A 12,270-nucleotide genomic window follows, 5' to 3' on the forward strand; every position below is an offset into this window, starting at 1 on the left:
CTTCATCTATTCTTTTTTTTTTAATCCCTCCTGAATCCCCTTCACCTATTTATTTCACCAGTCCCCCTACCCACCTCCCCTCTGGTAATCATCAGTTTGTTCTTTATACTTAAGAGTCTGTTTCTTGGTTTGTCTTTTTTTTCTTTTGCCCCCCCCCCAATTTTTGCTCATTTGTTTTGTTCTTAAATTCCACATAGGAGTTTCTTCATCTATTCTCAACATTAAACACCTTTTTTTTCTTTTTTTTTTTTCAACGTTTATTCATTTTTGGGACAGAGAGAGACAGAGCATGAACGGGGGAGGGGCAGAGAGAGAGGGAGACACAGAATCGGAAGCAGGCTCCAGGCTCTGAGCCATCAGCCCAGAGCCTGACGCGGGGCTCAAACTCACGGACCGCGAGATCGTGACCTGGCTGAAGTCGGACACTTAACCGACTGCGCCACCCAGGCGCCCCAACATTAAACACCTTTGAGAGTGGTTCATTTAAAAATGGATAACTTGCATTTGGCCTTTGGATGCTTATAGGAATTAGATTAGCTTTATAAATTTTGTATCAAGAGTTCTAGTTTTGTTATTATTTATTATTTATTAAATAAATATATATTTATTATTTAGTATTTATTATTTATATATTATTTATTATATAAATATAGACTGTATAGTCTATATTCATTATTAAATATAAATATTTAAATTTATTATCTATTTTATTTATTATAAATAAAAATTATTTTTTTATTTTTATTATTTTATTTTGAAAAATTCTAGTTTTATATATAAAAGCATAAGTTCATTTAATATTTGCTTCCTTATTAGTTTCAACAACTCTATTTTTGCACTCCCAAAACTAGAACTCAAAGTTTAAAATTGTTTTTGTTTTTTTTTTTTAATTAAAGTAACCTACATACATGATTTAAAAAGACAAATAGCACGTGAAGGTAATCTTACCCATCTTTATGATTTCAATTTCTGGTAGGCTGCCGTTTTCAACCCAGTTAGCTGGGTTTTTTTGCTATATATTTCCACATTTCCAAATAACATAGTTCTGTTACTATTTTTTTTTTTTATTTTTTATTTTTTTTTTAATTTTTTTTTTCAACCTTTTTATTTATTTTTGGGACTGAGAGAGACAGAGCATGAACGGGGGAGGGGCAGAGAGAGAGGGAGACACAGAATCGGAAACAGGCTCCAGGCTCCGAGCCATCAGCCCAGAGCCTGACGCGGGGCTCGAACTCACGGACCGCGAGATCATGACCTGGCTGAAGTCGGACGCTTAACCGACTGCGCCACCCAGGCGCCCCTGTTACTATTTTTATTATCCATTGACTTCCTGCTAATTAGATTTAGCTACCATACTCCTCACCCACAATACATTTACTTTGTCTACTCTTTCTTTCCAATATGTATCAATTTTTGTTTAAATCAGTATTCAATGTTGATGGTCACGTAATGTGATACCTGACTTGTGTGATATAATAAATATGATTATGTTTTCTTTTCATATAACTTCTTATTTTTCATGGAGACAGTAATTGCCTCATTTTTGGTGTGCCTTTGTGGGGCTAGAACTCATGAACCACAAGATCATGACCTGAGCTGAAGCTGATGCTTAACCAACTGAGCCACCCAGGCGCCCCTAGTCTCTGACTTTTATATAGTAGACTTTCTTAAACTATCTGGAAACCTTTGACTGTCTATAAAGAGTGCAGCATTAATGGAGAAAAAAAAAAGCCAATTGGAAGGCTATGGACGTAGATGGAACATGGCTAAAAGTAATTAAGGAGAAACATTGTTTTATTGTAGGACTTGAAACTGTCAGTTTCTGTAGTCTTTTCTCTTGGGCCAGAGAAAATTTTCCTAAAAACAATCTAAGTTCCTGTCTGGGGTAGCATTTAAGCATAGCATTCAGGATTCTAAAACTTAGCAGGAGAAAACTACTTGACATCTCACTATAAAATTTATGGATTTTGACTCAATCTCCTTTCCAGAATGACTTCTCACTTCTCCTTAAAATGGTGTTTGGTGTCATTGAGTCCAGAATCTCTTAATAAATGGCTTCAGAGCGTAACTTTGACTGGGGTCAGTGCAGGTAGTTTGCCAAAAAAAATTTGGAAATTGAAAGGATAAATTAATTCAGTTTGTTTTGATATTCAGAGTAAACTTTATTTGAATTTCTATTCATACAGCTCATCAGAACATTCGGTCATTAAACCACCTCTTGGAGATTCTTCAGGGAATCTATCAAGGTCAAGAGGGGAAGAGGTAATACTTTGGGGAAGGAGGTTTCATCATTATTTTTATATATACTTGCAAATTTTGCTAAGGAATTCTCAATTCATAGAACTATTTTTAGAAATAATCATTATTAATGCTGTTATTTGTCTCAAGGTAATTGAACATTCACTGGGCTAAGTGAAGAGGTTGCCTCAGAAAATACTTGCAAGTATTAATTTTAATGGTCCAGTAGCAATCTGGGCTCCTGAGTTGGGCCTGTGCACTATTCTCTGAACCTTGTGGTTAATTTCTTTAGATATTATTGGTTTTTCCTTTGGGCTTATCTTCAATGCAGCTATTTTTTTGCTTTGGAACCAGATATCCTTACCTAATTACTATATAACTTCATTCTATCTTATTTCTTAGTTCAAATTTTAACCCCATAAACACAGCCATTATTCCAGATGCTTATGGGCCAGATAACATAAATGAATAAAGTTGGCTATGGTTGTGATAAGCAGCACATAAGAATATTTTTCGCTTGCACAAAGAAATCTGCTTATCTAGTATTTCTAGTTCTTTTCATTTTCAAGAAATTGTAGGAATGTAGATTTTTATTTGAAATATATTTTAAAAATAGCAACAAGTTTTTTAAAAATTTAAACACTGCAGATGAGCACATAGAGTTAATTGGTGGCTCTGCTACATCTATTCTAAAGCAACCCTTTGTAATTATTATTCGTGTGCTATAGGCCATTTAATCAGTTAGTCATTCTTCTCCCTTTTTCTCTTATCTACCAATGCTATTTGTTCGACGGTCACATTTCCTATATGTGGATCAATGGGAAATACAGCATTTCTAGTCAAATAAATTCACATGAGTAATTTAAAAAATTTTTTAAAAATGTTTATTTGGGGCACCTGGGTGGCGCAGTCGGCTAAGCGTCCGACTTCAGCCAGGTCACGATCTTGCGGTCTGTGAGTTCGAGCCCCGCGTCAGGCTCTGGGCGGATGGCTCGGAGCCTGGAGCCTGTTTCCGATTCTGTGTCTCCCTCTCTCTCTGCCCCTCCCCCGTTCATGCTCTGTCTCTCTCTGTCCCAAAAATAAATAAACGTTGAAAAAAAAAATTAAAAAAAAAATGTTTATTCACTTTTGGGGCACCTGGGTAGCTCAGTCAGTTAAGGGTCCGACTTCGGCTCAGGTCATGATCTCACGGTTTGCGGGTTCGAGCCCCGTGTTGGGCTCTGTGCTGACAGCTCCGAGCCTGGAGCCTACTTTGGATTCTGTGTCTCCCTCTCTCTGCGCCTCTCCCACTTGCACTCTGTCTCTCTCTGTCTCTCAAAAATAAATGTTAAAAAAAAAAACTTTAAATGTTTATTCACTTTTGAGAGAGAGAGGGAGGTAGAGAGAGAGAGAGAAAGAGAATATGAGCAGGGGAGGGGCAGAGAGAGAGGGAGACACAGAATCTGAAGCATGTTCTAGGCTCTGAGCTGTAAGCATATCTGAGTTAAAGTAAGATGCTTACGCGACTGAGCCACCCAGGCGCCCCTCAAATGAATAATTTAAGAAATGAATTCAGTTACATAAGGCAGACATAGTATGATCTATCAAGTTTTTCCCCTATTCCCCCATGAGGATGTATTACATGAAGACATAAAAGTTTGTGTAGGAAGAGGCACGATCTCTTCACTGACTGTGGGTCCTAGAGCTGTCAGGTTACAACCAGAGCGGAAGACATTTGCCTTTGTATGTGTACTTGACATCTGTACTTCCCAAAGACAGGATTTGGTGAGGTGTGTTGACCACACCTAGTCTAGAGGTCCCTGTTCCAGGTCCAGTCCATTGTAGTCAGGGTAGCAGGGTAGTTTCAAACTATACTAATAGCAGGAGTCACGAAAGCTTTTATATAGCCACCCAGGCTTCAACTTACCTTCCTCAGAAGAGGACAGAGTTTGACAGTTTAAAATAAAAATGAGATTCAAATTAAATGTTCTGATTAAAATCCTTTTCACAATTTTAAATTTTTCTTTTTTTTTCAACGTTTATTTATTTTTGGGACAGAGAGAGACAGAGCATGAACGGGGGAGGGGCAGAGAGAGAGGGAGACACAGAATCGGAAACAGGCTCCAGGCTCTGAGCCATCAGCCCAGGGCCTGACGCGGGGCTCGAACCCACGGACCGCGAGATCGTGACCTGGCTGAAGTCGGACGCTTAACCGACTGCGCCACCCAGGCGCCCCCCTTTTCACAATTTTAAAAGAGTATTTTATAATTTCAATTTGAAATATTAAAGTATTCATTGCTAGAGATAGTGAAACTATCCCCCAACCCCCAAGTGGATTGAATAATAGTCTTTTATACTTCCTACTTTTAGAAGCACAAATGATATTCTGTTAACTTTGTGAGAATTATATATGTGGGCTATGTTTTTTCTTGATAGTTAAAGGTAACTATATGGGACTGCATAGTCTTATATTTTGTCATAGTAAGCAAAGAAAAACTTGAATGTCTATGTGCTCTCTGAATTTAGCAATGGGCAGCAAAAAATAGGAAAATTTGGCTTAATTTGAATTTGCCATTTAAAAGAATATGTGATTGTAGGTAGTGATTTATGTGTGATTTATTTATATGTGATTTATTTATCACATAAAGTGATAAATAATGCAGTTCAGATGAATTTAAAATGGACTAAAGAGGAATTCTTTTAAATTCACTTTTTTCATAGAATGACTTTCATATTTATTCGTTCCATAGGATGACAAATCAAAAAAACAATTTGTTTGTATTAACACCCTAGAAGACACACAAGCTGTTAGAGCAGTGGCTTTTCATCCAGGTGGTGGTTTATATGCTGTAGGTTCAAATTCAAAAACTCTGAGAGTATGTGCCTATCCAGAAGTAATCGATCCAAGGTAAGTAAGGATAGATGGTTTGTACTGTCAATCCTTAGTTTTTAATTTAGCTATATTAGTTCTTTTTTCAGAATTGCCATTCAGTAGTGTTTAATTTTTATTTCTCTTTATTAAACATTAAAATTTTTATTTTCAATGCTTAGGAAATACACATCAGAATTGTCAATTAATTTTATAAGTTTTTGTCATAAAATGTTTTTATTGGGCCATGAATTCAATGTGCAACTGAAAAGAAAATCTTTTGATCTGATCTATTTTCTAGATCAATATTAAGTACCTTCTAGGTATTGGCAATTTATCAGTCTTCTTTTTTGTTTTTAATTACGAAACTTTTCAAGCACACACAAAATTAGATGTCAGTACAGTGCAGTGCAGTAATTGTTGAGATTTTTCTCATATTTGCTTTATCCTTTTTGTTAAAATAGTTTAAGGTAAATCCTGGATGTGTCATTTCACCCTTTAGGATGAATCTCCAGTTCTTACAGACTTGATGTTATCATCATACCTAATGAAATTTTTAGTATCCTAGTGTTAGTCTGTGTTTTATTTTTTTTTAATTTATTTTATTTTTTATTTTTTAAAATTTACATCCAAATTAGTTAGCATATAGTGCAACAATGATTTCAGGAGTAGAGTCCTTAGTGCCCCTTACCTATTTAGCCCATCCCCCCTCCCACAACCCCTCCAGTAACCCTCAGTTTGTTCTCCATATTTATGAGTCTCTTCTGTTTTGTCCCCCTCCCTGTTTTTATATTATTTTTGTTTCTCTTCCCTTATGTTCATCTATTTTGTCTCATAAAGTCCTCATATGAGTGAAGTCATATGATTTTTGTTTTTCTTTGACTATTAGTCTGTGGTTTAAAATGCAGGTAAGATCTATTACTCCACTAAACCAATGTTTGACTCCCATTAAAGGCCAAACTTATGAGCATGACATTCAGGACCTTCCATAACCTTGCCTGCAACTCCTCACCTACCATGTCCATCCCACTCAGTCTGCAGCTGGCACTTGCCATACTATATTTTATCTTCACTGGAGTGATTCTGCTGTCATCTTTTTCTGTAAAAATTCTCCCTGTCCTTTAAGGCCTTGTACTTTTGTACTGGACCAGAACACTTACACTTGCCTTACTGTTTGTGGGTAGTCATGACAACATCGACCCTTGCAAGATTTTTTTTTTTTTTTTTTTTGAGAGAGAGCAGGAGAGTGTACATGCTCATGGGCTCACGGGGGAGGAGCAGAGGGAGAGGGAGAAAGAGAATCTCATGTAGGCTCCATGCCCAGAGCAGAGCAAGATTATGACCTGAGCCAAAATCAAGAGTCGGATGCTTAACCAGCTGAGCCACCCAGGCACCCCAACCTTTATAAGGTTTTAAACTCTAGAAAGAACTCTAGCCTCCTTTCTTTTTGATTCATCCCTTGCATTCCCTCAGCCCCAGCCAATTGCTCATATTATATGTTTAATATAATATTAATATATGTTTTTTGAATTTGGAAGCTTTAGTAGCTCTTTTTTTTCATTCCTCTGTGTTTCTGAGTTAAAATCTATGAAAAATATGTGAAATGGAGATTTTTTTATATGTTTATTTTTGTGAGAGAGAGAGAGACAGGGCGCGAGTAGGGGAGGGGCATAGAGAAGGGGAGACAGAATACAAAGCAGGCTCCAGGCTCTAGGCTCTGAGCTGTCAGGACAGAGCTAGACGTGGGGCTCAAACTCGAACTGTGAGGTCATGACGTGAGTTGAAGTCGGACACTTAAATGAGCCACCCAGATGCCCCAAGTGAAATGAAGAATTTTGAAAAAATAATCTTGTTCCTTATGTGGTCTGAAATAGAGTTAGGTTAGTCTAATAATAGTTTATAATTTTACTTCTCAATTTTAAACATACTTTAAATTCAGAGTGCCTGGGTGGCTCAGTCGGTTGAGTGTCTGACTTCAGCTTAGGTCATGATCTCGCGGTTTGAGTTCGAGCCCCGCATCGGGCTCTGTGCTGACAGCTCAGAGCCTGGAGCCTGCTTCGGATTCTGTGTCTCCCTCTTTCTCTGTCCCTCTCATGTTAATGCTCTGTCTCTCTCTGCCTCTCAATAATAAATAAAACGTTAAAAAATAAATAAATAAATAAATAAATACACTTTAAATTCATTTCTTTTGCTTTGAGATTTTGAAGATTGTTATTGACATGTTGTCTGATACACTTTTTTGCTCCCTCCCTCAAGACAATCATAACATAGAATTTCATTAACTTTGGCAAGCAAAAAATTGAAATGTCTTTCTGTAATGTTTCTGTTTAGTGCACATGACATCCCTAAGCAGCCAGTGGTACGTTTTAAAAGGAATAAACATCATAAAGGATCCATTTACTGTGTGGCCTGGAGTCCTTGTGGACAGTTATTAGCAACAGGATCAAATGACAAATATGTTAAAGTGCTGCCCTTCAATGCAGAGACTTGTAATGCAACAGGTAGGTCCCAAGTATGTAAGCAGTAGTGTTCTTAATGTTTCTTAATGTATTCTTAATGTTTTCCTTATGTTCTTTGATATATCTCTGTTTTATTTTCAATAAAATCTAAGAATATAGCCTTTAGAGTTTTCTTGTAATTGCTTAGTTGCATTCATAAGGCATTATTCTTTTTTAGTAAGTTCTTAATCAGTGTTGTCTAATTCTTAGAAAATTATTGTTATTCAGAAAGATAACTTTTGGGGTGCCTGGGTGGCTTAGTCGGTTAAGCTTCCAATTCTTGATTTTGACTTGTGTCATGATCTCATGGTTTGTGAGTTCGAGCCTCACATCAGGCTCTGTGCTGACAGTGAGGAAACTGGGATTCTCTGTCTCCCTCTTTCCCTGCCCCTCCCCCACAGACGCACGCTCACTTTCTCTCAAAAATAGACATTTTTAAAAAAAAAAGGAAAGATAACTTTTAAATCACTACCAGCAGTGCATTAATGAATATGTTCCAGAGAGTACCTGTCTTCTCTTTCTTTTTCTTTGGCATAAAAGAGAGGATAACTCTCTAGCTGTTTTAAGGATGATGATAACTGAATCAGTATTTTGATTTCTTGAAGTTTTTTGCTCTTTAAGTAAAATGAAATTGATAATAGTATTATCCCTACGTGAAAATATAAACCACTCCTCTCTACCATTATTCTTGCTTAGTTTTGAGACAGTTTAGCAGTACCAAATTATCACAGTAAGTTGAGCAGCATCTTTTTTTTTAATTCTTATTGTTGTTTCAGGACCGGATCTGGAATTTAGTATGCATGATGGGACAATTAGAGACTTGGCATTTATGGAAGGCCCAGAAAGTGGTGGAGCTATTTTAATAAGTGCTGGAGCAGGGGATTGTAACATTTATACAACTGATTGTCAAAGAGGACAGGGCCTGCATGCTCTGAGTGGACATACCGGTATGTGATAGTTTCAGATGCTACTTTTCTTTTTGTTCAACCTGTGCTTTTTCCCTCTCTGCATTTTCATTAATGGGGTATATTTTATCAAAAGTGACTTCTTCAAGATGAAATTTTTATTTTAAAAGTTTTAATTGGGAACTTTAGATAACAACACAGTAACAATAGGTAACATTTCCCTGTGCGCTAAACCCCTTGCTTATACACATAATTTAATCCTTACAATAATCTTATATGGCAGGAAGTTGTATCTTCATCTTATATATGAAATAAACAAAATTTGAAAAGGCAAAATGACTTGACCAATATCTTGCAGCTGAATATGGCAGAATTGAGGTAAGACCTCAGGTCTGCCTCTTGCAAAGCCAGTGTTCTAACACCATGATCCTGTGCTTTGCCATAATTTGCCATAATTTCAAATGATAATATTTTTTCAGTACTAATTATGGTATCCTGAAATGGTCAGTAACAAGATTGTTTAGTATGATTTTGATGTGCAGTTTACTGAATTTTAGTGTTTTGAACATTGCCAGTATATTTGATATATATGGAAAGTCTCTACTACCCAGTGTATTTGATTAACCAGACCATCACATGTCTAATAATGAGTACCTAGCTTTGAATGTGTTTAAGAAAAGTACTGTTCACCATAATAACTGAGTATATGATCTTTTATAGGGCATATTTTAGCACTTTATACCTGGAGTGGCTGGATGATTGCATCTGGTTCCCAAGATAAGACTGTTAGGTTTTGGGATCTTCGAGTACCAAGCTGCGTTCGTGTTGTTGGCACAACATTCCATGGAACTGGTAGGTTTTTCAGGAATTTAAATGAATTTATATGACAAAGAAACTTTGTAAAATGTGCTTGTCTAGTTCCTCTCCCCTGCAACACATCTGTTAAAAAAAATAGGAATAAATAGTAAAACAAATAGTTGGTATTTTACAGATTACCTTAAATTCTCTCAAAATACTTTCATCTTACTTTCTTTGTAAAAATAACATTCAGCTTAGGAAACTGAGGCCCAGAGACATTAAGTGTCATGCGCCAATTATTCTGTCAGCAGGGCTCTTTTAGAACTCAGACCTTTAAAAAACATGTTTTAAAATATGGCAGAAATTGAAATTGAACAAGATCATTTTCTTCTCACTCCCATTCCTTGGTATCTTTCCCTAAGGAACCAATTTCTTATTTATTCTTCTATAAATATTAAGTGTATAACCAAGAAATTTGTATATATCATAACCTCCTGTCTTCTTTAAACATATGTCTAAAGAATGCACACAGAAATGGTAGCATATAATACATGACTTACTTTTTGAACTTAACAGTATACCTTGGATCGTTCCATGTAAACCGAGGGTATTGCTCTTTGTGTTATGTCACCTTTTTAATTTTTTTTAATGTTTATTTATTTTTGAGAGAGAGAAAGAGACAGGGTGTGAGCTGGGGAGGGGCAGAGGGAGAGGGAGACACAGAATCCAAAGCAGGCTCCAGACTCTGAACTGTCACCACAGAGCCTGACACAGGGCTTGAACCCACGAATGGTGAGATCCTGATCTGGGCCGAGGTTGGATGCTTAACCAACTGAGCCACCCAGGCACCCCATGTTATATCACCTTTTAAGAGAAGCACAATATCCTGCAATTGTTTTTATTTTAGAGTCCCTTTTCTGCTTTGTAGTTTTTATGGCACTGTTCAAAATGAAAAGGACTACTTTTCATTCTTAATAAACCTTCATTTATGACTAGAGGTGGCATAAAATTACCAACCAGCTATCAATAAACAGCTCACTAGGGATTGGCATTGACGCAGCGAATATTGCTAGGTGTTTCACTTGAGGTTCACTCAGTGCTTTAGGTTTTTGGTTTTTGTTTTTTTAAGGTTTTATTTTAATTCCAGGTAATTAACATGCAGTGTTACATTAGTTTCAGGTGTATATTATGGTGATTCAACTATACTGTACATCACCTGGTACTCATCAAAAAGGCATTCCTTAATATCTCCATCATCTATTTAACCCATCCTCCCAACAACCTCCCCCCCTCTGGTAACCATCAGTTCTCCATAGTTGAGAGTGTGTTTCTTAGTTTGTCTCTTTTTGTCCCCCTATGTTCATCTGTTTTGTTTCTTAAATTCCACATATCAGTGAAATCTTACAGTGTATTTCACTTAGCATTATAGCCTCTAGCTCCATCCATGTTATTGCAGATGTCAAATTTTCATTTTTTTTTTAATGTTTATTTTTGAGAGAGAGACAGAAAGACAGAACTTGAGCAGGGGAGGGACAGAGAGAGAGGGAGACAGAATCTGAAGCAGGCTCCAGGCTCTGAGCTGTCAGCACAGAACCCGACGCAGGGCTCACACCTACAAACTGCGATATCATGACCTGAGCTGAAGTTGGGTGCTTCACCGACTGAGCCGCCTTGGTGCCCCAAAGTTTCATTGTTTTTTATGGCTAAGTATTATTTCATTGTGTATATATATACTGCATCTTCTTTATCCATTCGTCAGTTGATGGACACTAGGGCTGCTTCCATAATTTGGTTATTGTAAATAATGCTGCTGTAAACATAGGGGTGCATGTGTCCCTTTGTATTAGTATTTTTGTATTCTTTGAGTAAATACCCAGTAGTGCGATTGCTGGATCATAGGGTAGTTTTATGTCTAACTTTTTGAGGAACCTCCATACTGTTTTCCAGAGTGGCTATATCAGTTTGAATTCCTACTAACAGTACACAAGACTTCCTTTCTTCTTCACATCCTTACCAACACCTCTTGCTTCTTGTGTTTTTTATTTTAGCCATTCTGACAGGTGTGAGTTGATATCTCATTGTAGTTTTGATTTATATTTTCCTGATGGTAAGTGATGATGAACATCTTTTCGTGTGTTTGTTGCCATCTGTAGGACTTATTTGGAGAAATGTGTATTCATATTTCTGCCCATTTTTAATTGGATTTTTTTTTGGTGTTGTGTGGTGTAAGTTCTTTATATATTTTGGTTACTAACCCTTTATCAGATATGTCATTTGCAGATATCTTCCTCCATTCTGTAGGTTGCCTTTTACTTTTGATGATTATGTCCTTCAGTATGCAGATGCTTTTTATTTTGATGAAGTCCCAATAGTTTGTTTTTGCTTTTGTTTCTTTTACCTTACTTAGTAGACATGTCTAGAAAAAAGTTGCTTTGGCCAGTGTCAAAGAAGTTACTGCCTGTGTTCTCTTCTAGGATTTTTAAAAAAAATGTTTGTTTGTTTTTGAGAGACAGCATGAACAGGGGAGGGGCAGAGAGAGTGGAAGACAGAGGATTTGAAGCAGGCTCTGTGCTGAGAGTGGAGAGCCAGATGTGGGGCTCGAACTCATGAACTGTGAGATCATGACCTGAGCTGAAGTTGGACACTTAACCGACTGAGCCACCCAGGCGCCCCTCTCTTCTATGATTTTTATGGTTTCAGGTCTCACATTTCGTGCTTTAGTGCATTTTGAATTGCTTTTTGTATATGGTGTAAGAAACTGGTCCAGATTCTTTCTTTTGTGTTTTGCTATTTAGTTTTCCCAACACCATTTGTTGAAAAGACTGTCTTTTTCCCATTGGATATTCTTTCCTGCTTTGTTGAAGATTAATTGACCATAGAGTTGTGAATTCATTTCTGGGTTTTCTGTTCTGTTCTGTAGATTTTTGTGCCAGTACTGTAGTTTTGATAACCAATGCTTGGTAATAAAACCTGAAGTCTGGAA

The 12,270-nt window shown here is 36.9% G+C and overlaps 1 protein-coding gene across 6 annotated transcripts in view; it reads left to right on the forward strand.

The window, feature by feature from the left end:
* Positions 1-12,270, forward strand: part of WDR47 (WD repeat domain 47) — a 70,507-nt gene that overhangs the window by 47,213 nt on the left and 11,024 nt on the right. For all 6 annotated transcript variants that reach the window (XM_047084273.1, XM_047084275.1, XM_047084276.1 and 3 more), the window contains 5 exons: positions 2,187-2,262; positions 4,968-5,125; positions 7,418-7,587; positions 8,361-8,531; positions 9,210-9,341. In XM_047084273.1, coding sequence (XP_046940229.1) covers positions 2,187-2,262; positions 4,968-5,125; positions 7,418-7,587; positions 8,361-8,531; positions 9,210-9,341 — 707 coding nt within the window. The remainder of the gene's footprint in view (positions 1-2,186; positions 2,263-4,967; positions 5,126-7,417; positions 7,588-8,360; positions 8,532-9,209; positions 9,342-12,270) is intronic.

The sequence above is a fragment of the Lynx rufus genome, unplaced genomic scaffold (assembly GCF_022079265.1).
Source record: "Lynx rufus isolate CCGP_SWC_20201006 ecotype Redwood Valley unplaced genomic scaffold, mLynRuf1.p SCAF_2, whole genome shotgun sequence".
NCBI lineage: Eukaryota > Metazoa > Chordata > Mammalia > Carnivora > Felidae > Lynx > Lynx rufus.